Source organism: Acinonyx jubatus, chromosome D1 (genome assembly GCF_027475565.1).
Source record: "Acinonyx jubatus isolate Ajub_Pintada_27869175 chromosome D1, VMU_Ajub_asm_v1.0, whole genome shotgun sequence".
NCBI classification, from domain to species: Eukaryota; Metazoa; Chordata; class Mammalia; order Carnivora; family Felidae; genus Acinonyx; species Acinonyx jubatus.
The window spans coordinates 57,449,138-57,471,970 of record NC_069390.1 but is presented as its reverse complement, the minus strand read 5'-3'; the positions used below and the strand labels follow the sequence as shown (position 1 = coordinate 57,471,970).

The following is a 22,833-nucleotide window of genomic DNA, read 5'->3' as shown; positions in this document are numbered from 1 at the left end:
GCACCCCACCCCACCATGTCTATGGGCAAAGCCCAGGCGTTCAAGTATTGCTTCTGGGACTCATGTTGGTCAGCATGTCCCAGAAACAAACAAGCAGGAGTTAGGCTCTCAGGACTCTGACGATGATGACTTTAACTGGTGGTGTCCTCCTGGGGTAGCCCAGATGGAATCTGCCCCAACCCTTCTCCCACCCCTGTGATGTCACTCACAATCTGGCCTCCCCACTAAGGCCTTTGGGAGTCCAGCGCTGTAGAGCATGACAGGCCTGGGTCCTAGTTCAGACTCTTGTGCCTGCTGTGTGACCTTGGCCAAGTCAGCTCCCCTCTCTGAGCCTCAGTGCCCCATGTTTCTCACCAAAGCGTTGTATCCACCCACCTCAGGTCTGGTGATTTCAACATGGTGTTAATCCCTGTTTGATACCCAGAGAGGCAAAGTGACTTGCCCAGGATCACACAGCAAAAGGGTGGAGGTGACAGGGCCAGGAATTGCTCCCTGCCCCCTGGCTGGTTAGGGAAGCACCTTACCATTTATCAGCTCTGCTCTGGCTCCCAGCCCTGTCTGATTTGGAACCTGCACTAAGTTCTTAATGAACACGATGGACTGAGGTAGGGACCCCAGTGGTCAGTGCGTGCTGTTTATCACTAGTTCCTCTGGCAACCATTTATGGACGTACTGTGGAAAGGGTTCGTTCTGTGCTCAGATGGACGGGGTCCTGCTTTCCCCAGGCTTAATGTCTAGCACACGTATCCCAAGGCCTGGGCTCCTCCCTGCCTACCCTTCCTTCCAAGGAGCGGGCAGGGAGCGGCTGGCTGGGGTGGTGGATGCAGAGGAAACAAGCTTGTTCAGTCGTGGCTATTCGTTGCTGCCCCCAGTGGATCCAGTGCTGGGCTAGGTTGGGGTGAGGCTAGGAGAAAGCGCCGATCCGCCAACAAGGCCCCCCTGCACCCCACCCCCAGCTCATGCCTCCTTTGTTCGGAGGGCACTCGGTGCCTTTCTCTATACCATTAGACAGCGGGCTCCCCCACCAGGGCTCGGAGCCTCTCCTGGCACACAGAAGAGCTCAGTTATGGTTGTGTAGACTGGCTTGGGAGTCCGAGTACGAATCCTGGCTCTGCCATTCACATAGCTGTGCCCTCGAACAAGGGACCCAGAGCCCTTGAGCTGTTCTGCCGTCTGCAGAGTGCAGGTGCAATGGGAGGCTGAGGGAGACAAACGAGAGAGTGGACAGACTCTCTGCCCCTTTCAAGGCTACGGCCGGCCCCCCGCATGTGGTCGGCGGTGCTGCAGTAGATGGACCGGCATGCACCAGGCCAGTGGGAAACACGAGACGGATGGCGTTAGGTCCTATCACATCGGTTCTCCCTGTCCACTGGGTTCCCCCAATCCTCCCATGGGGAATCTGGGCTGGTGGCTATAACCCATTTGAGGAACGAAGACCTGAGCCTAGAGAGGAGGCTGACCTGCCGGCCAGTGGCCAAGCCAGGCTCAGAGCCCAGGTCTCCTGGCTTAGTCTCCTACTCTCCCCTACCCTGTCCCCCTCCGGAACCTGGCTCCTGCTCTCTGGAAGCGCTCTGTGAAAGATGCTAGGAAGGGTGGTGGGCCGGGATCGTGGAGGTTTCTCAGGAGTGTGCATTCTGGTGGCTTTATTCCAAGGGGATCAGTGTGACCAGTAGGCGCGGAGTAAGTGAGCCGAAGGCGGGCATGGGTAGAGGTGGACTGAGAAGGGGTGCAAAGGAGAAAACCAGTTGTGGGGACCAGAGGTCGCTGGGTCCATCCGCTCAGCCTGATGGCCAGGGGGCTGCCAGACACTTCTAGGCCCCCTGGGCCAGGTCCCTTCCCAGATGGTGCTGGAAGGTAAGGGACTTTAAGGAGCAGCAGGTCTGAGGGAGATGCTAGTCAAGTCACGGTCACTGTCCTTGAAGGAACCCCAGTCGGCTCTAGAAATAAGGCCCACATCTAAGCATGAGGACCTTTCATGGGTACAGCGCTTTCTAAAAGGCAGACTCCAGGGAAGACAGGGCTGGCTGGCAGCCCGGCAGATGCTCAGGTGAAGTGACCAGGGCAGGTGGCCTGGGCCCCACAGAAGTGAGAGCTGGTGGGCAGGGAGTAGACAGGCAGGCCCAGGGCAGAGTTTGCTGGGCCTGGGGGGGGCGGGGGTGGGGAATGCAAATGGAGGCCCATATACTTTGTCAGATATTTGAAGGTGATACCACAACTCAGAAACTGCTCAATGAAATAATTTGATTTTCTCTTCTTGACAGATATATCTTCATAATACAAATTGAAATGTACACATAAAGGTTTTATACAACTGAGAGTGACTGAATAGCAAAGGAGACTGAATGTAGTTATTAGTACACATCCGGGGGCTTTGTTGGTGATGTTCGGATGCATTGCTACTTATTTTGTAAAATATATTGTCTTCATTTTTACAAGATCACTGTAGTTGTATTGTTGTAATCAAGATTTTCACATCATTTAAAAATTGGATATTGACGGTAATCATCTGAAGGATCGAAAATAAAATGCGATTGTATTTCAAGTGTATAGAATGTATTTCCATCAAAAACGTAAATTTTTTTTTAACGTTTGTTTATTTTTGGGACAGAGAGAGACAGAGCATGAACAGGGGAGGGGCAGAGAGAGAGGGAGACACAGAATCGGAAGCAGGCTCCAGGCTCTGAGCCATCAGCCCAGAGCCTGACGCGGGGCTCGAACTCACGGACCGCGAGATCGTGACCTGAGCTGAAGCCGGACGCCTAACCGACTGCGCCACCCAGGCGCCCCCAAAAACGTAAATTGAAGTAAATGTAAAGAAAGGAGAACTTACATCCTCAAAACTTGTTTTCATTCCTTGAAATTATCTATGGATATTAAAACTATATACATTGTGAGGCGCCTGGGTGGCTCAGTCGGTTGGGCAACTGACTTCGGCTCGGGTCATGATCTCACGGTTCGTGGGTTCAAGCCCCGTGTCGGGCTCTCTGCTGACAGCTCAGAGCCTGGAGCCTGCTTCCGATTCTGTGTCTCCCTCTCTCTGTACCTCCCCTGCTCATGCTCTGTCTCTCTCTGACTCTCAAAAAATAAATAGATGTTAATAAAAAAATTTTTTTTAAAAACTATATACATTGTGATCAACGAATATCAGATTTTAAAGTAAAATTATTTAGAGATGAAATATCCACATTTTTGAACATTTGTAACTGTGAACCTATTCACAGTCCCAGGTGTCCATGTGGTTGCCAGTGTGAAGGATTAGCATCACACTTCATGTTACATTAATTTGAGTAATATGAATTCTTAGATGCTGAAAGATGTTCTTCAGCTGCCTTGTGTATTTATTGTGGATACCGCACTAATTCATGAGTACTTTTAGAACCACAGATTGGAACAGGGAGAAAAGCCAAATAAAAAGAAAATGTTGCTCAGCATTACTGGGAAAGACACTTTGTTATGCAAGAAGCTATGGCTAGTCGCTGTCTGAAAGGATTTGACAAGTTTAATTTGCCTCTGGAATGTTTCCTGCTACTTCGTCCCCTCCTCCACCACCACTCCTAGTGTCCCCCTCCCTCATCCGCAACAACGCAACCCACAGACCTTTATCTGGACAGAATCATCTTTTGTTCTTCACGCCAAGAAATGGAGAAGGGTTTCAGCGGAACCTGAGTGGTGTTAGGGGAGTGGATGAGGCTCCCGGGTCCCACGGATGTCCTGTGGTGGGGGCTCCTGTATGTTCTCTACTACGTTCGTTTGTGAGCATGTGTCTGTGATGTGTGGGGCTCAGGGCAGTGGCCTTTCTGCCCTGCGCCTAAGGGTGATTCAGGGGATGGGATGAGATCTCATCAGTGAGATCTCTATCGTACAGTTTAACGAGAGATAAATGATGGAACTTGTGCCATGGCTGGTGTCTAAACCTCTGTGTCTGCGTTCATTCATTCATTTCACTCGTGTGTGCGTTTACTCATTTATTTAAAACCTGTATTCACTTCCTCCAACCCTTCATTTCATTGTGGAATGCCAGGCCATAGGCAGTCTTGTGATGCAGCCCCAGATCCTACAGATGAGGGAATCAAGGCTCAGAGAAGTGCACTGGTGTACCTAAGGTCACACAGCAGGAAAGCCCCTGGCAGGTTTCACAGTAGAGGATGGACGCCACGTTTGAGTTTCAGGTAAAATCTGAATAGGTATTACTGTATCCCAATCGGCTTTTGGGGCTCTGCCACCCAGCCACCTGCCTCGGGGCCCTTTTCAGCTTGAAGAGCCACTTCCTGTTTGGGGCCAAACACTTCCTTCAAGTGACTCACAGGCTCCCACTGGTCTCGTGCTGGGAAGCCAGCGTGGGGGTGGAGATAGGCCCAGGCCACGTCACCTTCTGCCTGTGACCCCAGTTGGGTGACCCTGAGACCAAGCAGTGCCACAGATTAGAGGTAGGAGATGGAAAAGGAAGGAGGATGTCAGACGGTTCTCACCCGGCCTGGTGGGCAGGACTCTGAGGGAGCAGGGGGACCTGAACCCGGGCCACGGTGGGCAAGGGGGCAGCCTCCACATCCCGCCCTTCCCACATCTGGCTTCCAGGGTAGCCACTGCCTATGTAGCCGCTGAAGCAGAGACGGGGACGGGGCCCTCAGGGAGAACTTGCGACACTTTCTCTTCAGTGCAGAAGGACAGTTAAGTGGAAAGAACATGAGGCCGGGAGTCATGAACTTGAATTTCTGACACCAACTTTCTCATGAACTTGTCACTCCCTATCCTTCTCTGGGCCTCGATATCCATGCCTGGGGGAGGGCTCGCTGGCTGTGACCTTTTGTGGTAACTTGGTATCTCGGGATTTATGCGAAGAGATTTGGGGTTGAATTCTGACTCTGCTACCTTGCTGGCTGCGCCCACGTCTCAGAGCCTTCATTTTAAATTTCGAAATAATAATCGCTTTCAAGCATTTTACGTAATTTAATCCCCACATCAACCCTGTGAGTCAGGTTTACTATTATTGCTGTCATTGTAACTATTTTATAATACGGAGATTGAGGCACAGAGAGGTTAAGTAACTTGCCCGAGGTTACACAGTAAGAACCAAGATTCTGATGTGGACAGTTTGACCCCAGTGCCCATGCTGTTAACCACTATGTGCTTGCTACTCAAACTGTGGTCCTTGGACCTGAGCCCCAGCATCACCTGGGAGCTGGTCAGAAATGAAGGATCTCAGGCCCCCTTGTAGACCTACTGTGTCGGACTGTTTTAACAGGGTCTCCAGGTGATTTGTTTGCACACTGAAGTTTGAGAATGTTTCTATTGAGAGTGTTTATATTCCACCCATCACTTAGGGTCATAATGAATGGGAGGCAAAGGAAATAAGTATGTTTTGTAAACTGTAAAGTGCAGTGCGTTTAGAGCATGGTGAGAAACCTGGGGACTGCAGGTAGAGGGAGGCAGGGTTAGGGTGCCCCGGGGGTCTCTCAGTAGCCGGATGTCCTCTCTAAGCTGTCTCTGAGTCCAGTTCTGTCCCCCTCCGGTCTGAGGCCGAGCTTGGCTGTGTGTTTCTTGCTGGGGTGTGGCTCCAGGGCCTGATCGGGTTGGAGAGTTCTCATGTTGGCATGGGCTTGAGCCACCCCTGTCCTGGGGCTGCAGGGCACCAAGAGGCCCGGGTCCCAGCCCTGGCTCTGTCTACAACTCTCTGGGAAGGCCAGGCCAGCTCCCGGCCCTGCCAACCTCGCTCTGCCCTGGTGGGCAACGCGGCAGCATCCCTTGCAAGCCCGCAGTGCTGCCCCAGAGCTGTGTCCCTTCTCCATTTCTCTCCAAGGCCTGTCGGAACCAACTCTCCTCCCAGTTCCTGGGCAGGAGGGCTGCCCTGCCGGCTGTAGGAGCTGGTGGTAGGGGAGCCAGTACATGAGTCAGAAGTTAGCCACATAATTGCGGTGCCCCAGATCCCGCCTCCAGCCCACCGCCCTCCCCCATCGGCTGCATTAGAAGAGCAGCTGGTTTGGCGGCTACCTCCAGAGGAGCAGGTCTCTGGGCAGCACAAAAGGGCCTCTGCTCCCCCAGGAGCCACACGCAGCCCCAATTTCTCCCCAGAGTGGCTGGAACTTGGATTGCATGTACGTGGGTTCTGGAGCGGGCAAGAGTGGTTCAGGGTACTGGTTGTCCTGTGTTTGGGGTTGGGGCTGGTCTGTGGGCAGCATGTGTGGAGGTAGGATTGCTTGTGGGGTGTCTGGTGGCCCATAGCTGGACCACCCGCCGCCTTAGCAGCTTCCCTGGGCGGGGACAAGGCGTGACCCATCCCTGGGCCCCACACCCAGCATGGGGTGGGCACGGCATGGGGACTGGCTAAGGGTCAGGTGGGAGAGGAGAAGGTAGGGTGGACCGATGAGTGATCTGACTGGGTTTGTCCCCTTGTCCCCTCAGCTGTCCCAAGGAAGTGACAACACCACCTCCGTGGACAGGACATCCTCAAGAGCCCTGCTCACAGCCGCTGCTACCTTCTTCCAGGTAAAGAAAAGAGAAAGGAAGGGTGGGGGGTGGGGGGAGAAAGGAGGTAGGGACAAGCCACAGAGAGCCGTGCTCTGGCTTCTAAAACAGTATCTACCTCTCCTAGGGAGACAGCACCTTGCAATTTACAAAAACCAAAGAACAAAAAAGCCAATCAAGGGGGACAGGGATTGTTGTCCCATTTGATGGGCGAGTAAAGAACTGGAGTATTCTTAGACAACTTATTCCAGTGTACTGGATACTTGTCTAAGCACCTGACCTGTATTAGCTCATTTAATCCCCTCAACAGCCCATGAGGTGGGTGCTATTATCCCCGCTTTATGGATAAGGAGACTGAGGTATAGTGGTATCCTACCAATTAGTAGGTGGTAGGACTGGGTTTCAAACCCAGGCAGACTGACTCTCATTGCACATTCTCAATCCCTGTGATTTACTGCCTCTAGAACCATGTATTAAACGAAGTTTCCTTGACATCCAATTTGGGGGTTTAAAGAGCTCCCATTCCCAGAGGAGATCTGTATTTTCAAAGATAATCCTGGCGAAGGTGATGCTTCAGCCAGAGGAATGAAGAGCAAATGGTGGAATTAGAGGTCTTGAATCACGGAATTGGCATGAACCTTCAAGGTGTGCCAGGCCAGCAAATTCCTGTGACTTTCTTCCTCAGCATTCTAGTAAATCCAGTTTTCTTTGGTTACCGGATGGAGACCAAGAAATCTGAGAGGAGGGAAGAAAAGGTTAGGCCCCAGGTTCTCAGACGTGCCTAGAAGTAGAGGGGCTTCTGTTTTTCACAGGACACCACAGTGAAGAGAGATGAAGGGACAGTGAGGAAATCAGTATTCTGTGCTAATTCTGAGGTCACCTTATACTAGACCCGGAACAGATATGTGCAAACAGATATCAAGGGGTTAAGCAAAAATTGTGGGAGAAGATGCTTAATGGAGACTTTTTTTATAGTAACTTTTTTTTCTGTAAATTGGGAAAGGCTAATTATTATTCAGGAGCAGAACTGGGATCGGGCTCGGAAGTGGCTCTGCAGTCGCATGGTTTAAGAGGCTGTGATCTCCTTTCCTTCCACTGCACGTGTAAGCAGCTTTTCTGACTCACAAATAAACAGGTGCCTGCTTGGTGCCAGGCCCAGTGCAGAGGCACAGGTCCCCTGCAAAGTGACTCCTCTAGCAGGGATGGGGCCTGGGGTATCTTGTGTCCCCGTGGCCTGGTGCAGGGTCTTCAGAAAAACTTGGCCAAACGGATTAAAAATCTCTGCCTGGGGAAGCTCTCAGTCTGGTGGGCAAGGCAGCTACGGAAGCAGATAATTACCGGGCACGGAGGCCTGTGATCATGTCTCGAGAGCTCTGCCAGATGACAGGAACACAAAGAGAGGAGGCAGTGGGCTTCTGGGGTGAGGGGGGGGGAATCAGACCAGGCTTTGCACAGGGTCCATTTGTTAAGGTGGATAGGATTTGAATTGGGGTGGTGGGGAGAGCTTTCCTGGCAGAGGGCCCAGCATGAGCAAAGGCGTGGAGGTGGGGAGGCCGGATAATGTGGTGTGCTTGGAGCAGAATGGTGTGAGGAGGGGCAGGGGGAGGTAAGGCTAGACAGGTAGGTGTAAGGGGAGGGAAGCCAGAGAAAGATTCCTTAAATGGTAGGCCTTGCTTTTCTTCCCATCCCCAAGGGCCTGCTTGGGAAGCCTGTTTGTATGATAACTCTGCTATTTTACATAAATAAATAAAATAAATCATTGCTCTCTGTTCCCTCCGGGGGTAAAAACCGGGCAGGGACGAGTTTGTTCAGTGCAAGTCTCTGCCAGACTCAGCTTTCTCCTTTTCCTCCTTTTCGGGTGGCTCCTCCTTCCCGGGGACCCAGGGAGAGGCATCGGAAAAAGCCAGCCTGGTCCCTGTGACTGAATCACTGGGCTCCTGGGAGGCTGGGGTGTCAACCGAGGTGAGAGAATAGTGAAAGCCAACCCCACCAGGCCCCCAGGCTGACCCTTGAGGCCCTGCCAGAAACCCTGAGAATATTTGCTCACTCTGCCTGCTCCAGGGAGAACCTGTCAGTGCCAGTGGGGGAGGGGGGTGATAGGGGTCCCGGCAGCTTAAAGACGGAAGCACTCAGCCCTCCAGGGAGGGAGGGGGCTGTGGGTGGGGGGGCGGGATGCAAGCCTACACAGGCCACTCCGCTGGGGAACCACCCTAGGAACTAACTGTACAGGGGATTTCTGCATGGGAAGGGAGGCCGGATGGAATGACTGCAGATCTTCCCTGGTGCCGCGACATTGAGGACTTGGATAGCCTGAAATCCAAGGATAGTTCTTAGATCCCTGTTGGATTGCGCCAGGACTCATTGACCATAGGAGTCTTGAGTGAGGTGATTCTGAGACCCCGGTTTAGAGAGTCTGTAACGAGAGATTTTGAGTTTTGAGATGCTAAGCTCTGTATCCCAGGCAAGGCAAGGTCACACTCTTGGTGACTACTCAGCCCACGCTCATACCCCTGACTGGGGAAAGAGAGGTCCTTCCTAGGCCAAGAGAAGCCAGGTCCCCTGGGCAGGGTCCATTCCTGGCTCCTGTCCAGCCTGTAGCCCCAGACATACCTCAGACATGCAGGTCTGTCCCCCTAGGGCCTCAACGGCAGGCGCAGCTCAGGAGACCTATCCTGACCTCTGCTAGCCTCCCCTCCTCACCCATAAAACGGGGATCTGGTACTTACCTCTGGAATCAGCCAGATGCTTCCATGAGCCGATATGCATGGAGGCTCCTGGGCACTAGAAAACACTGCACGTGGCCGTGATCCCAGCTGCTGTTGCTGCAGTGTGTTGTCTCCTTGAAAGGAAGGTTCGTGTCCGATTCTCTGTGAATCCTGCTTGGCTCCCAGCAGTGCCTGGTACTGAGCAGAGGCTTAAACATTCACTGAGTGACCTCAAGAGCTTTAGGTAGGGAATAAGTCCTCCCAGAGGCCACCGTTCCAAGGAAGCCATCCCTTCCCAAGGGAGGAGCAGGGAGAACTTTCTGCAGGGGGGGCGGGGGGCAAAAGGGGCGGAAGAACTAGGGAAGCCACTGCCAGGGTTGGGAGCAAGTCTGCCTGGAATATAGTCCAGCTTGGCCTGCTCAGAGGGGAAGGGAAATCAGAGGTCTCCTGGCACGGAAGTGTTGGATAAACAGGCTGCCTGGCACCATTGTGGAAAGAGATTAATAACGACCCTAATTATGGCCTGATTGATCTTTTGAGGGCTCCTGCAGAGCCCCGGCCTTGGCCACTGAGCAGCTGTTCCCCAAAGAACCAGCAGGCATGACGGGGGACTGGGGCTGCTGGCCTGCCTCGTCTTTTCACCTCTGAGGCCTCCCTCCTGGCACCTCTCCCAGCCTCTCCCCACTGGCAGCTGCCTCCTTGACAGACTTCCTTCCTTCCCTACATCTGGCTACCTTCTCTGTTGGTTTCGTTAAATCTAGAGCTTTCCGTGAGGCCCACAGAAGTGGACTGACTTGCCCAAGGCCACACAGTGAGATGGTGGCAGCCAGATCTCTCCATTCTAGCCATCTGACGAGGCTCAGGGACAGGAAGGTGGTAACTGTGGGAGCACTCCTCAGAAGCCAACTGCCGAAAGCTGTGCCTCAGGGCAGTGGGGTAGGGTCTGGGATTGGCTGATCCCATTATCAGCCCTGTCTCCCCACTGCCAGCCCCAGCCCTGGGGCCAAGGATTTGTCTCGTGGGTTTGGGTTTGCTTGTTTGGTGAGCTTCCTGGAGGTGCCCTGCTGCTCCTGGGCTCCCAGAGGATGAAGAGTCTCCTTTTGGCAACAGCCTCACCATCATGGAACCCACATGGGCTTCACCTGCTGGCTGGGACCTGGGGGTGCCCTCAGCTCTGAGAGAGGCCCTGCTCATGCCTCCCTGTCACCAGGCTTTCCTTGTGCTGTCCCCTACCTAGAGCCCCTGCTTCCCCCACTTTGTGCCACAAATCCTTCCTTATTTCTGAATTCCGCTTAGATCCACCCTCTCCAAGAAGCCAGCCTTCAGTGATCCGTGCTGGGAACCGCGGAGGCACAGGAGTTATGGGACCCAGAAGAGACCCTGACCCAGGCAGGGAAAGTTTCCCAGAAGAGGGGCTGCTGAGTTGAGACCAAGAGGAGTTTTCCAGGCCTTGAAGATAGGCAGAGGGGCCCAGAGCTAAGTCTGTTTCACGGGCACACCTGCACTGGAAGCAGGGGATGACAAGGCAGTGAGGAGGAACCCCAGGGAGGTCCTGGTCTACCTTCAAGGCCATGTTTCCTGAGCGCTATGGGGAGGAGTCCTCATAGCCCTGTGCCTTTTATGCCTTGGGTTTTACTCCAAGGGAATGTTGGGGTCATTGCTGTACCTTGGTCTCTGTCAAAGATGGTGAAGGCACCTGGGCAGGGGCAGAGCCCTGGCCTGGGGCTCAGGATGACTAGGCCTCTAACCTTGTCTCAGGCCTTCCTGCAGCTCTCAACCTCATCTTGACTGTTCTAGGCAGGGGCAGGCTCAGGGCTCCCAGCATTAGTCCTGGGAAGGTAAGGGGTTCTTCCCCTCATACTGGGCGAGGACTGTGGGGCTTGTCCTTCCCTCCTCCCTGTGCAGCCCCATCTCTGCTTTCCTCCTGGTGATGAAGACAGAACAGGTGGTTAAAAGGTTTTGGGGGGTGTGCCAGAAAGGCCCTTGAGGACCATCTGGTGGCATGTATCCCATGATACAGATAGGAAAGCTGAGGCCAGAGGCTTACGGAGGTCACCCAAGGCTGAGCTGGGGTTGAGGACCGTGAGGCCAGCCATGGCCAACAAGAAGTGGGGACTTCTCCTTGTCCACACCCGTGCTCTGCCTCCCTCCCTGGGGCCCTGGCAGGCTCCTGGAGAAGGTCAGGTCTCCTCCTCCTCCAGCCCTACACTTGTCAGGGGTTTTCTTTTCCCTCCCCCTGGGTTCTTGGTGCTGTTCATGCCCCTGCTCCCCGAGTGCCAACCAAATAATTGGGCTTGGCCCTTTGATATGCATTTTGCAGTGACACAGGCGTTGTGGCCGGTACAGCCATGGAAGGCAGCAGGAATGTGGGCAGACCTTCCCTCTGGGGCTGGTGCCATGGAAGGACTCAGCAGTCCTGGGTTCAAATCCTCCCTTCTCCCCAGTCAGCTGTTTGGTCTTGGGTGAATCACTTAATCTCTCCAGCCTGCCTATCTGTCTGTTGATCAATCCGCTGATAGAGATACCAAAGTTGAATCCATATATATTTAATGAATATACTTTTGGGGTTTTTTTTTAAGTTTGTTTATTTTGAGAGACAGAGATAGCGAGTGCACATGAGAGCAAGCACATGCACGCAGGGGAAGGGCAAAGAGAGAGGAGAGAGAGAGAATCCCAAGCAGGCTCCCCACTGTCAGCATGGAGCCGGACGTGCGGCTTGAACTCGTGAACTGTGAGATCATGACCTGAGCCAAAATCAAGGGTCTGATGCTTAACTAACTGAACCACCCAGGTGCCCCTAGGCTTTTTTCTTTTTTTGGAGGTATCTAAGTTTACAGAAGAATCGATCCAAAGGAAAGAGAGCTGCTACCATACTCTCCCTCCCCACCTCACAGTGGCCCTTATTGTCACCATCCTATATTAGGGTGGCGCATGTGTTACCGTGGGAGACAATGTTGACACGGTGTTACCTAAAGTCATAGTTACGCTAGGGCTCGCTCTTGGTGTGGTGCATTCTGTGGGGTTTGACAAAGGTATGGTGACATGTGTCCGTCACTGTGGTGTCCTATAGAACAGTTTCATTGCCCTAGAAATCTTCTGCTCTTCTCCTGCCCCCCACCCCTGACACCCGCTGATCTCTCTACCACTCCCATGGTTTTATCTTTACCAGCATGTCACAGAGCTGGAATCATATAGTCTGGAGCCTTTTCAGGCTTCCGTCACTTAACGATAGGCTTTTGAAGGTCTCTTCGGGTGCTCGTGTGGCTTGATGGCACATGTCGCTCTATCACAGAGTACTCTTCCATTGTCTGGGTGGATCACGGTTTGTTCATCTGTTCACCCTGGGGCCAGTATTTCTAGACTGTAAAAGAAGGCTGTCGAGCTCTACTTTGGTACAATCCCTGTCACTTTCTGTAATAACTGGCTTCTTTCACTTTGCATCATGTTTTCGAGATTTATTCATGTTGTAACATGTATCTATGTTTGATTCCTTTTTTTTGCAGCCTTGGGTACTTTTTTATGTCACTCCATCTAGTCCCCGTTTCTCGGGTGGTTACAGTAAGGCTCAGAGAGAGCTAGTGACCTGTCCAAGGTTACACGGCAAGTACGTTGAAGACCGGGCTGGAACCTGGGCACTGACATCTGGCCTGAAATTCTTTCCACTCTCAGGAAAGAGAACAGGCTTGGGGGGCTACAGCCAGCACCGTTCAGGGCGGTGAGGATGGTCGTGTGAGGTAGAAGCAGGAAGGAGGGTCAGGTCCGTGCCCAGGATGTCAGGATGGGAGAGGACCCTAATAGTGCCAATATCCTGCTCTGTAGCAGGTGCTCACTCCATCCCGGGTCTGACCCCTTGAAGACCCTCCCCTGTGTAAAACAGGAGGCTATGAAAGTTCAGGGCAGGGGCCAGGAATTCAGGCAGAAAACAGAACTTTGGACCGAGGGGCGCCCTTGAACATCAGGCTCAGAAGTGAGGGCTTTCTCTTATCCCAGGGCCAGGAGGAGCTCCCTGCTAGGGATTTCTTGGGAACTTGGCTGATACCGGCAGTCCTGGAGGTGGCTTGGAGAAATCGATCGATCCTAAGTAATACCATTAGCTCTGGTGGGAAAAGGAAGTGGCAGGGGAGGCTGGGGAGAGTCTGGTTTCTGGGAGCTTGCTTGAGTGCTCAGTGTCTGAGCAGCACGTCTCTGTTAGCAAGACTTCTGGGCCTCCTCAGAAGTACCTTCCGGGAAGCCCTCAGTGCCTCCTCCTTTTATGGCTGGTCCCTGGGGATGTGGGAATAATTCAAGCCATCCCATGGGGGAGACAGGCCCATCAATGGTGCTCATGCAAGATGTCTGGGGAAGACTGAGGGCTATGGGAAGCTGGGAAACCCTCTAACCAACCTGGATCTCAGGGGAGGAGATAATGTCTCCTCCCTGGAGGAGATAATGTCTGAGCTGAGACTTGAAGGATGGGTAGGTATTAGTCAGCTGAAGGGACAGCAAGTTCTGGAGGATAAGGCTAGAGAAATCAGAAACCATTTGTTCAAGAGCTTGCTCTGGCCACAGGTGAGGGCTTGGGTTGGTGGGATGTGATCCCCGGAGGGAAGCCAGAGGATTTCCTACCTAGGGGAGAGATGAGACCTGAGCCAGGCCAAGGGGATGGTGAGAAGAGTTTGTGAGGGATGTTAGAAGCAGGTTGGGGGGGGGGGGGGCGGGGTGCCTGGGTGGCTCAGTTGGTTAAGCATCCAACTTTGGCTCAGGTCATGATCTCACGGACCATGAGTTTGAGCCCTGCATTGGGCTCTGTGCTGACAACTCAGAGCCTGGAGCCTGCTTCACATTCTGGGTCTCCCTCTCTCTCTGCCCTCCCCCACTCACACTCTGTCTCTCTCTCTCAAAAATAAATAAACATTAAAAAATTAAAAAAATAAAAAGCCTTGGGGTGCCTGGGTGGCTCACTTAGTTGGGCATTGGGCTGCTGCTCAGGTCGTGATCTCGCGTTTCACGGGTTCGGGCCCCGTGTCGGGCTCTGTGCTGGTAGCTCGGAGCCTGGAGCCTGCTTCGGATTCTGTGTCTTCCTCTCTCTGCCCCTCTCTCTCTCTCTCAAAATAAATAAACATTTAAAAAAATTAAAAAAAAAAAAAGCAGGTTGAAGAGGTCAGTGTGGCCTGTGCTGGGTCTGCAGGGCCTGAGTGACTCGCCGGGGACAGGCAGTTGCTTCTGGCTGTCTCAATCAGGACACAGCCACCAGGTGGGCTTTGCCACACCTAGTAACTGAAGCCGTGGGAAGGGACAAAAGGCCCCAGGAGAATATGCAGAGGAGAGAGAAGAGGTTTGCCTCCCCAAGATGCCCCTATAGTTATGAATGGTGTGAAAATTCATCAAGCAGGGGGAAGGGGGGAGATGATTCCAAGAGCCACAATCAGCTGAGCCCTGGGCTGAGGCCCTAGGGCAGGCAGTTCTGCTTTCCTGATTTGAAGTGCAATTTCCATTCCTGGTGCCTTATAATGCTCATTTGGGGGGGGGGGCAGGGCAGAGGACATGTGGGACTCAGTCCCAGGCTCCAGGAGTCCTGGGAAAGGCTTGTGAGAGCAGGGGGACCTGGGCGTGCGCTCCTGTTCACAGAACGCCCACCTGCTATACCTCAGTCACTGCAGTGATGTGCCCTCTCGGCACCCGCCCCCCAGTCTGGTCTCCTATGGGTGTCAAGGCAAAGGCTGTTACCCCATTTTACAGATTCAGAAACCAAGGCTCAGGGAAGAACCCTAGAGGCCCCAGCCACAGAGCAAAGGTGGGGACAGATGTGATGGATCTGACCAGCAGAGAGAGGCCCTACTCTTGGGGTAAGATCTGGCCTTCTACCCCCTCTGGAAGGCTGCGAATGTGGGAATACATTTGTATGCTCCTTCTAGAGTGGAATGAAGTAAAGCTGAGAGCCTTCTCCCCCAACTGCCCCTCCCGCTCTACAACCCCACAGGACCTAAGTCACCAGACTACAACAGCACCCCACTGCACACTGTTCCCTAAGCCCTGGGCTCAGCTTGGCTCAGAGAGCCCTCAGCAGCTGCATCCTATTCCACATACCTCCCCGGGGAGCCACGGGCACAGAGGCTATGCCAGACAATTCCCAGCAATTAGGAGGCTCCTGGTCAGTCAATATTCCCAGCAAGGCCCTAATGCATCTCCCCCCTCCTAACAGACCAGAGGCTGTAATCCTTGTGCTGAGGTTAGCATTTGGTCGGGTGGGGCAGGGGAGCAGGGGTAGGTCAAGGCCCTGAGTGCCACCGAGGTGGAAGCTGTGGGTAGGCCCGAAGCCCAGACCGACCGCCCCTCTGGAGCAGCCCCTGGGCACTTAGGCCTCAGCTCAGTGCTGCCTCCAGGAAGCATGCCCCATCGCTCCCCCTCCCCCTGCCACCATGCACAATGTTAAGTGCCCACAGGTCCCCCTTACTCTCTCCAAAATATCAGCTCCTGGGCCATTATAGCCGGCCCAGGGGTTGAGGTCAGCAAACTGCCCCCGTAAAAGGGCTGGGCAGTATGTATTCTAGTCTTTGTTGGCCATTCAGTCTCTCTTACAATCACCCACCTCTGCAGTTATAGTTATGGAAGCCATAGACAATACATAAGCAAATGATTGAGGCTGCATCCAATAAATCTTTATTTATGGACACGGAAATCTGAGTCTCGTATAATTTTCATGTGTCACAAAATATTCTTGTTTTCATTTGTTCCCCCAAACTGTGAAAATATAGAAAAACCATTCTTAGCTTGTGGGTTATATAAAAATAGGTGGCTGGTTGGATTGAGTTACATGAGTTACAATTTGCCAACCCTGGGCCTAGAGCAAGGCCCCTTGGAGCCAGACTGACTGGCTCTGCTGTGTGACCTTTGGCAAATGGCTAAACCTTTCTGTGCTTCAGATTTCTCATCTGTAGAATGGGGGTGATAATGATAATACGTGGGGAATGTCAAATGCTGCGGCTGCTTTGTTGTTCTTGCAAAGCAGCTTTTGGCCATTTTCAAAGGTTAAACATGGAGGGGCGCCTGGGTGGCTCAGTCGGTTAAGCATCCAACTCTTGATTTCAGCTCAGGTCATGATCTCTCATGGTTCATGAGATTGAGCCCTGCATCAGGCTCCACACTGAGTATGGAGGCTGCTTGGGGTTCTCTCCCCGCCCCCTCTCTCTGCCCCTCCCCTGCTTGCACACTCTGTCTCCCAAAAATAAATAAACGTTGAAAAAATTTTTTTAAGAATAAAGGGTGAAATTTTTGGCTTGTGAGTTTGATCTCATAGGGCTGCTATAAGAGTTAATGCAGAATAAATGACTGACTTTGCCTTTCACGGGTCCTACGGGGGCCCTGAGGGCATCGGTATGCCTGTCCTGTTCACATTGTCTCCAGGACCTAGGATAGGACCCGACACATAACATGTGGCTTCGAGTTTCTAGAGTCCCACAGATGGGGGGGTTGCATCCTGACTCCTTGGGTAAATTATTTGGCTGCTCTGGGCCCCAGGACCCTCGTCGGTCAATGGAATGATAATGACAGTGGTGATAAGGATCAGATGATGTTTGACATCGGGGCGTGTGAGGGGCCCAGGCCGGCGGCCACTTGACCACATTTGGCCCTTGCTGGCCCCAAGAGGCTGAACCCCCCCCCCCCCCCATAGGTGTCTCCTGGGCGCCAGGCAGGGTCGGGCAGTTGCCCTGATGGCAGCAACTCGACCCACAGGCCACCATTCATTGTTCCACCCACCACGGGCAGAACTCCCTGAGCGGGCAGCCCCCTGAGCCCAAAGGAGCAAACACTTTGGGGGCACCAGAGCAGTTTCCCAGCTTGACCGCAGCCGGGTATCAGACTGCACGCCAGACGCCATCCCGTCCTTTCTCCGAGCCTCAGCTTGTCCAGTTATCAAATGGGTTTGGGACGTAGGCCCTGCCACCTGAGGGGCAAAGTGTTCACCCAGTGCCTGCTGTATTTCAAATAAAATACATTGGGGGACACGATTGAGAAAATAAAGCTGAGAACGGCTGAGGGAGGATGGGAAGGGGTTGCAGTTTGACAGGAGGTGGCCTGGGAAAGTCTGGTTGAGAAGAGAACATTTGAGCAAAGACCTGAGGAGAGGAGGGGAGGAGGGAGCCCCGTGGAGCTCTAAGGGAAAAGCAGTCCCGGCACAGGAAGCAGCAGCAGGGACAGAGCAGGTGTGGCTGGGGGGATCGGGTCGGGGGTGAGGGGCAGGAGACTGCCGGGGAGCCGGCAAGGGTGTGGGCCTTACCGCGGGGCCCTGTGCGGGACTGGCACCTTCTGCTGGGGCTGGGGCTGGCTGCCTGCACCTCCCCTGCCTCACGCCCCTGTGCTTCCTCCTGCAGGACCGGCCAGGGGCCTCATGGGTGCCTGAGGGCCGGGCGCCAGGGCTGCACGCAAGAGCATGGTGAGACACCAGCCCCTGCAGTACTATGAGCCACAGCTGTGCCTCTCCTGCCTCACGGGCATCTACGGCTGCCGCTGGAAGCGCTACCAGAGATCCCACGATGACACCACACCGGTGAGCCAGGCTGGGATGGGGTCAGAGGACTAGGGAGCCCCAGGGCCTCGGGGAAGCGTCTCAGCTCCATCACTCTGCTGTGTGGCTCTGGACAGGTCAATGCCCCTCTGGGTTTCAGTGTCTCCTTCTATAAAATGGGCCCGTGGTCACTCCTAAATCTACATGACCAGGTGGGAAAGGAAGTAGGCCACCCTGTCACAGATGAGGCTGGTGAGCTCTCCTCTGACACACGGGACCTGGGCTGCTCCTGAGGTCTTGGCAGAAAGGGACGCTCCAGGAGAGACACTCCAAGAGAAAGGGCTCACCCCAAGGTGAACAGAAGTTTTCAGCTTCCTGGCAGATCCAGACAGGCCGGCAAGCAGGTGAGTGGTTGGAGGGAAGGGTGAGGAGGTGGTGCCAGGCCCTTCTGGAGCTTGGGAGCTGGCAGGGCCATGGCCTGGCACCAGGACTCTGTCACCTGAGCCACAGGCCTGTCGGAGCTGGCAGCAGGTGCCCAGCCAGATAAAGAAAGCCTCCTTCAATGGCCAGCACCCCAGGCCAGACCCAGAGCCGAGCCACGCTTCCGTCCCTGGGTCTCTGTCAGCCCATGGATCTAGTTTCTTCTCTGAAGGAACCCAACTCCTTCAGGAGGGAAGAGAGGGAGGTCAAAGGAGTTTATCTAAAAGGTTTGCTGCCCGGTAAACAGCTTTCCTCCTCTGTCCTGTTTGTCGGAACAAAGAAGCCAGCCTCCAAATTCAGCCAGCCTTGTAATAGGCTGGAGTGACCAAAGGTGTGGGTGGTCAGCTGAGGTCAGAGGCCAAGTATCACCAGGCTCTCTGGATGGGGAGGATGGGGAAGCCCATCCACCATCCTGACCTCCTTCTCTGCCTGTGCTGGTGACCGACAGAGCACTAGCCTGAGTCAGGAGCCAGGGTTCATGACTCCCAAATGGTAAGAAGCAGGTGCCACATGGCCTGATGTATTGCCACTCCCAGCCCAGAGGAGGCCACATGCTAAGCTGAGGCAAGGAAGAGGGAGGGGCCTGCCCAAGGCCCCAGGGCAGGTCCCTGCAGTGCTGGGGTGGCAGCCTCAGTCAACCCTTGGCCCTGCCTGGGACAGCCTTTCCCTCTTAGGTGTTTGTGGGATCTCCCCAACAGTGATGTGGGCCATGAGATCGGAAGTCAGGGAGGCTTAAGTCCAAATAGCGCTCAGTTGTACCAAATTGCACAAAATTGTACCCAGTTGACTCTGGGCTTTCTCACCTGTGCAATAACATCCCCACTGAGGGAGCTGCCGGTGGCACTAATGGCACCAAGGGACGGGCACAGTGCTGGCTGTGACTAGTCGTTAAGTCATTCCCGACTCCAGGGCCTCGGCCTCTCCATCTGTGAAATGGAACAGGGGTTGGGTCAAGACTTGAGAATTCCTTTTCCACTGTGATCTGCTCTGAGCTGCGTTCTCCCCAGGGACTCGGGGCAGGCAGCAGGGCCTCCCCGTGTCGGGAAAGGCAGCAGCTTGGCAGGCAGCTGGCATCTGGGTGTCTGTGCCAGGAGCGGTGCTGAGCGCTGACACACGGCTACTCGTTCCTCCCAACGAGCCCTCGAGCTAGATGTCGCGGCCACCATTTCACATGGGGAAGCAGAAGCCAGGGATGCCAGTGAGGGGCAGAGTTGGGAGCTGGCCCCGGGCAGCGTAGGTCCAACAGTTCCGGGTGGGAAGACAGCGGAAGCTGAGGGAGGAGGATGGCTGGGCTCCCCAGCGGCAAGCCCCTTGGCTGTCAGAGTAGCCGCTGGAGGAAGGCGTGGCTCCCAGGACATCCCACACCCCTCAGTGCGCCCAGGGCAGGCCCATCCCAGGCTTCAGAGTCAGGAAGTGACTGGGCTTGGCTGTGACCAGCACGGGGCCCCGGGGTGGAGGAAGTGGTGAGCTGAGGCCAGTTCTGGACTGACTCAGAGCCCAAGTGGTGCCGGCTCCACAGATGCCAAGATCTGGGGTGCCAGGTATGGCACAAAGAGAGTAGGGGCTGCAGGGGCCACAAGCCAGCTTGGCCTGGAGAGGGTTTTGCCACAGCTCTGGGTGTCAGAGCCTCGGGGCCTCCACAGGAAGGGCTGAGCTCACCTCAGGCGACCCACGAACCACGGAGACTCCCCCTTCCCTGTCACTCACCTCATTCCGCTTCCCCGCCCACTTCCCTGGGTTCCAGCCTCAGCCTGCTCACCCTTTTTCTCTCTTTCCCCTTTGTTCTTTCTCCCCAGTCCCTCCTTAGATGGCTGGGTGAGGACCGAGGGCGAGGCCTGTGATGTCCCCGGGGGGGCTGGGCCCTCTAGCCTGACACAGTGAGGGGAGTAGTGATGGCGTCAGAGCTGGTGGAGCAAACTCCCTAAGTTTTGCTGAATGAACAGGCCCTGGGGTGAGCTCTGGAAGCACAGGTTGGGGGGAAAGAGCACTGTCAGGGCCTCCAAAAGGCGTGGGGGCTCCAACTTTGGGCCTGTGCCTCTTCTCGTCCCCAACTTCCCCTCAGACTTTGGGGGCCCCTCCCTCTGCCCAGGTACTGCCGCCCCTCAAGTCCCCTTGGGGGAGCCTCCCCCAGCCTTTCCCAACTCAGACAAGCCCTGGCTCAAGTTCTTCTGTGAAGCCAGACCTCTCTGGTCCTCATCTGTGAAATGGGGTGACAGACTGGGGGTGAGTCGCAGAAGCATTTCACTCTTGATCTTGCTCAGCCTGGGAAATAAAGCATGAGAGTAACAGTTAACATTTATTGGATACCTATTGTATGCTGGGATCCCAGAGCTTACCTGCATTGCCCTGTTGATTTGTTAGGTCGCCCCTGTGGGGCAGTTAACTGTCATGCCGATGGAGAACTCAAGGCTTAAAGCCGCATCACACATCACACTGGAGAGAGTCCACGATAGATTTGCAACAGGAGCCTCAGGAAGATGAAGGGGGTTGGGGGCTGGGGGGCACGCATGGTTGGAGTAGGAGATTAAATGAAAACTTGCAAGAAGGGGAAGAAAGCAGGGCCTGGAGGATCACTTGGGAAGTTGCCTGGGGAGGAGGAAGAAGATCGTGAGACCAGGAGTGTGCGGGGCAAGAATGGGAGTGCTTGAATGCCAGACCTGGAGCCTTCCGTGGCTCTGGGATCAAGAGCTGGCCCTGCAGTACAGGAGTGGATCCTGGGGAGCCGGGAGGAGCCCCCTCCTCTGGGTCCCAGCTGGCAGCCTCCTTCCTGCCCCACCAGCCTATCCTTCCTGTCCCCCCAGCCTGACGCATTCCCACCTCCTCCGATCCTTTGCTCGTACTGTCCCCCACCCCCAGGACACACACTGGACAAATAAGGAAGCAGGAAACTGAGGACCAGAGAGGTGGAATGACCTATTCTGCCCCCAGCCCCTAGGGAGTGGAGGAGCCTGGCAGCAGGAGGCCGGCTCACTCGACAGCTAGGAAGGGGAAGTGAAGCTTTTTATAACTGGGGATAATTAATTGGTTGTTGTCTGTGACTCATTACTCTAATGCCGCCAATTAAGGACTTGCTAGGACAGAAGACAGTTCTCAGGCTGTCCCCCAGGGCCCCCTGAAGACTGTGTGTCTGTGGGAGGCAGCATAGTGTCAAAACCAGCTTCTCTGTAGCAAGAGGCATATAGGTCAGACACCTGAAGGAACTTCCCAGCCCAAGACAGACAGCGACTGTCACCTCTCTCGTGTTTCTATAGCACATTTGCCTTTTGAGGGCTGTTTTTTAAAAAGCTCGTTTGGCCCCTCTGTCTCACAGAGGAGGCTCCAGGAAGAATGAGTGGTTTATTCAAGCCACGGGGGTTGAAGGCACAGCCTGCATTGCCCCCTGCTTGCATCCCCAGTCCAGACTGTTCCACACCCACAGTCTTGTTTGGGATGCACTAATTACTTATTTAATCAACACACCCGTCCGTCCCGATACTTGCTCTGGGCCCTGGGGTCAGGGAGGGGTATCTGACCCGGCTCCCCCCCTCCCTTGAAGGGCTCCCAGGCTGGTGGGGGAGCATACAAGATCCAACATACCCAGGCCACCCAGGATGATCCCTGCTGAGGCCCAGGAAAACCCCAGGCAGGAGAGCTGGCCTGACCTGATGTCTGGGAGTTAGTCCTGTCTCGCCGGCTGGGGAAGTGTTCAAGGCACGGGGAGCCATGCGGACCAGAGCTTCCTTGTGTACTGGAGTTTCTTGTGTTTGGGAACCGAAAGCAATCTGGCCTCAGTGTGGCTCCGCGTGAGGAGGGAAGGTGGTGGCCACATGGCCTGGGCCTGAGGCTGTGCCAAGGAGCCTGTTCCCCCTCCTGGGTGGAGGCAGCCCAGTCAGACTCAGGCTGTGCGAGGACCAGTCTGGTTAAATTGTGGAGGATGCGCCGAGGGGGCTGGGGTGGAGGTGGGGAGAGCCGGGAACTAGAGAGAGAGAGAGAGGTGGAGGCCGCTTTGCATACCCCAGGGAGGGGTATGCCGGTTCCGTGCAAAGGGAGGGATTCTAGAGACACTTGGAAGGTATAATCAACAGACTGGCTGTGGAAGAGATTGAGGGAGTCCTTTATGATGCCTCCCACCATCCCCTGATTTCTAGCCTAGCCGGATGAGGCCATTCCAGGGATGGAAATGGTGCTGTGTCCAGGGGCAAGTGGGAGGGGAGAGTGGTCTCTGTAGAGTCCAGGAAGAGCACAGTGCAGGTGGGACACAGACAGCTAAGTCTCTCTTCCCCCAAGACCTACTTCCTACGACAGGAGCCCCTGCAGCCATACAAGAAGACCCCCACTGGGGGATGTTCATCAGACCTCCACCCCCCACCCCTTACCCCTCCCAGGAGAACCTCACCCCTTCATAGCATCCTGCTTTTGCTCAGGCTGTCCCCTCACTTGGAATGTCCCTTCTCTCTTTTACATCTCAAGGCTCGTCACAAACGCCTACCCTTCTAAGAATTACCCCCCTCGAACAAAAAGAGAATCAGGCCTCCCTCCCTCGGGCTCCCACAACACCTCAGGCCTGGGCTGCCCCTTCGGACTGTGACTTTCTGTGTTTCCCAAGGGACTCAGTGTTGTGAGAGTGGAGCCTGGGCCTCGGAGGAGGGGCCTGGACCAGGCTGGGAGGATGGTTGAGGCAGGGCCCTGAAGAATGGTGAGCAAGCCAGTTAGGGGCCGTGC

At 54.6% G+C, this 22,833-nt stretch overlaps 1 protein-coding gene across 8 annotated transcripts in view; it reads left to right on the top strand.

Annotated features, from left to right (window-relative positions):
• GDPD5 (glycerophosphodiester phosphodiesterase domain containing 5) overlaps nucleotides 1–22,833 on the top strand; it is an 87,486-nt gene that overhangs the window by 27,162 nt on the left and 37,491 nt on the right. For 6 of the 8 annotated variants that reach the window (XM_027039838.2, XM_053203710.1, XM_027039844.2 and 3 more), the window contains 2 exons: nucleotides 6,400–6,483; nucleotides 17,519–17,694. In XM_027039838.2, coding sequence (XP_026895639.2) covers nucleotides 17,578–17,694 — 117 coding nt within the window. In that variant the 5' untranslated portion in view covers nucleotides 6,400–6,483; nucleotides 17,519–17,577. Of the gene's footprint in view, nucleotides 1–4,021; nucleotides 4,170–5,954; nucleotides 6,093–6,399; nucleotides 6,484–17,518; nucleotides 17,695–22,833 lie in introns of those variants that run through there. The other 2 variants (XM_027039839.2, XM_027039840.2) reach the window with 2 other exon arrangements.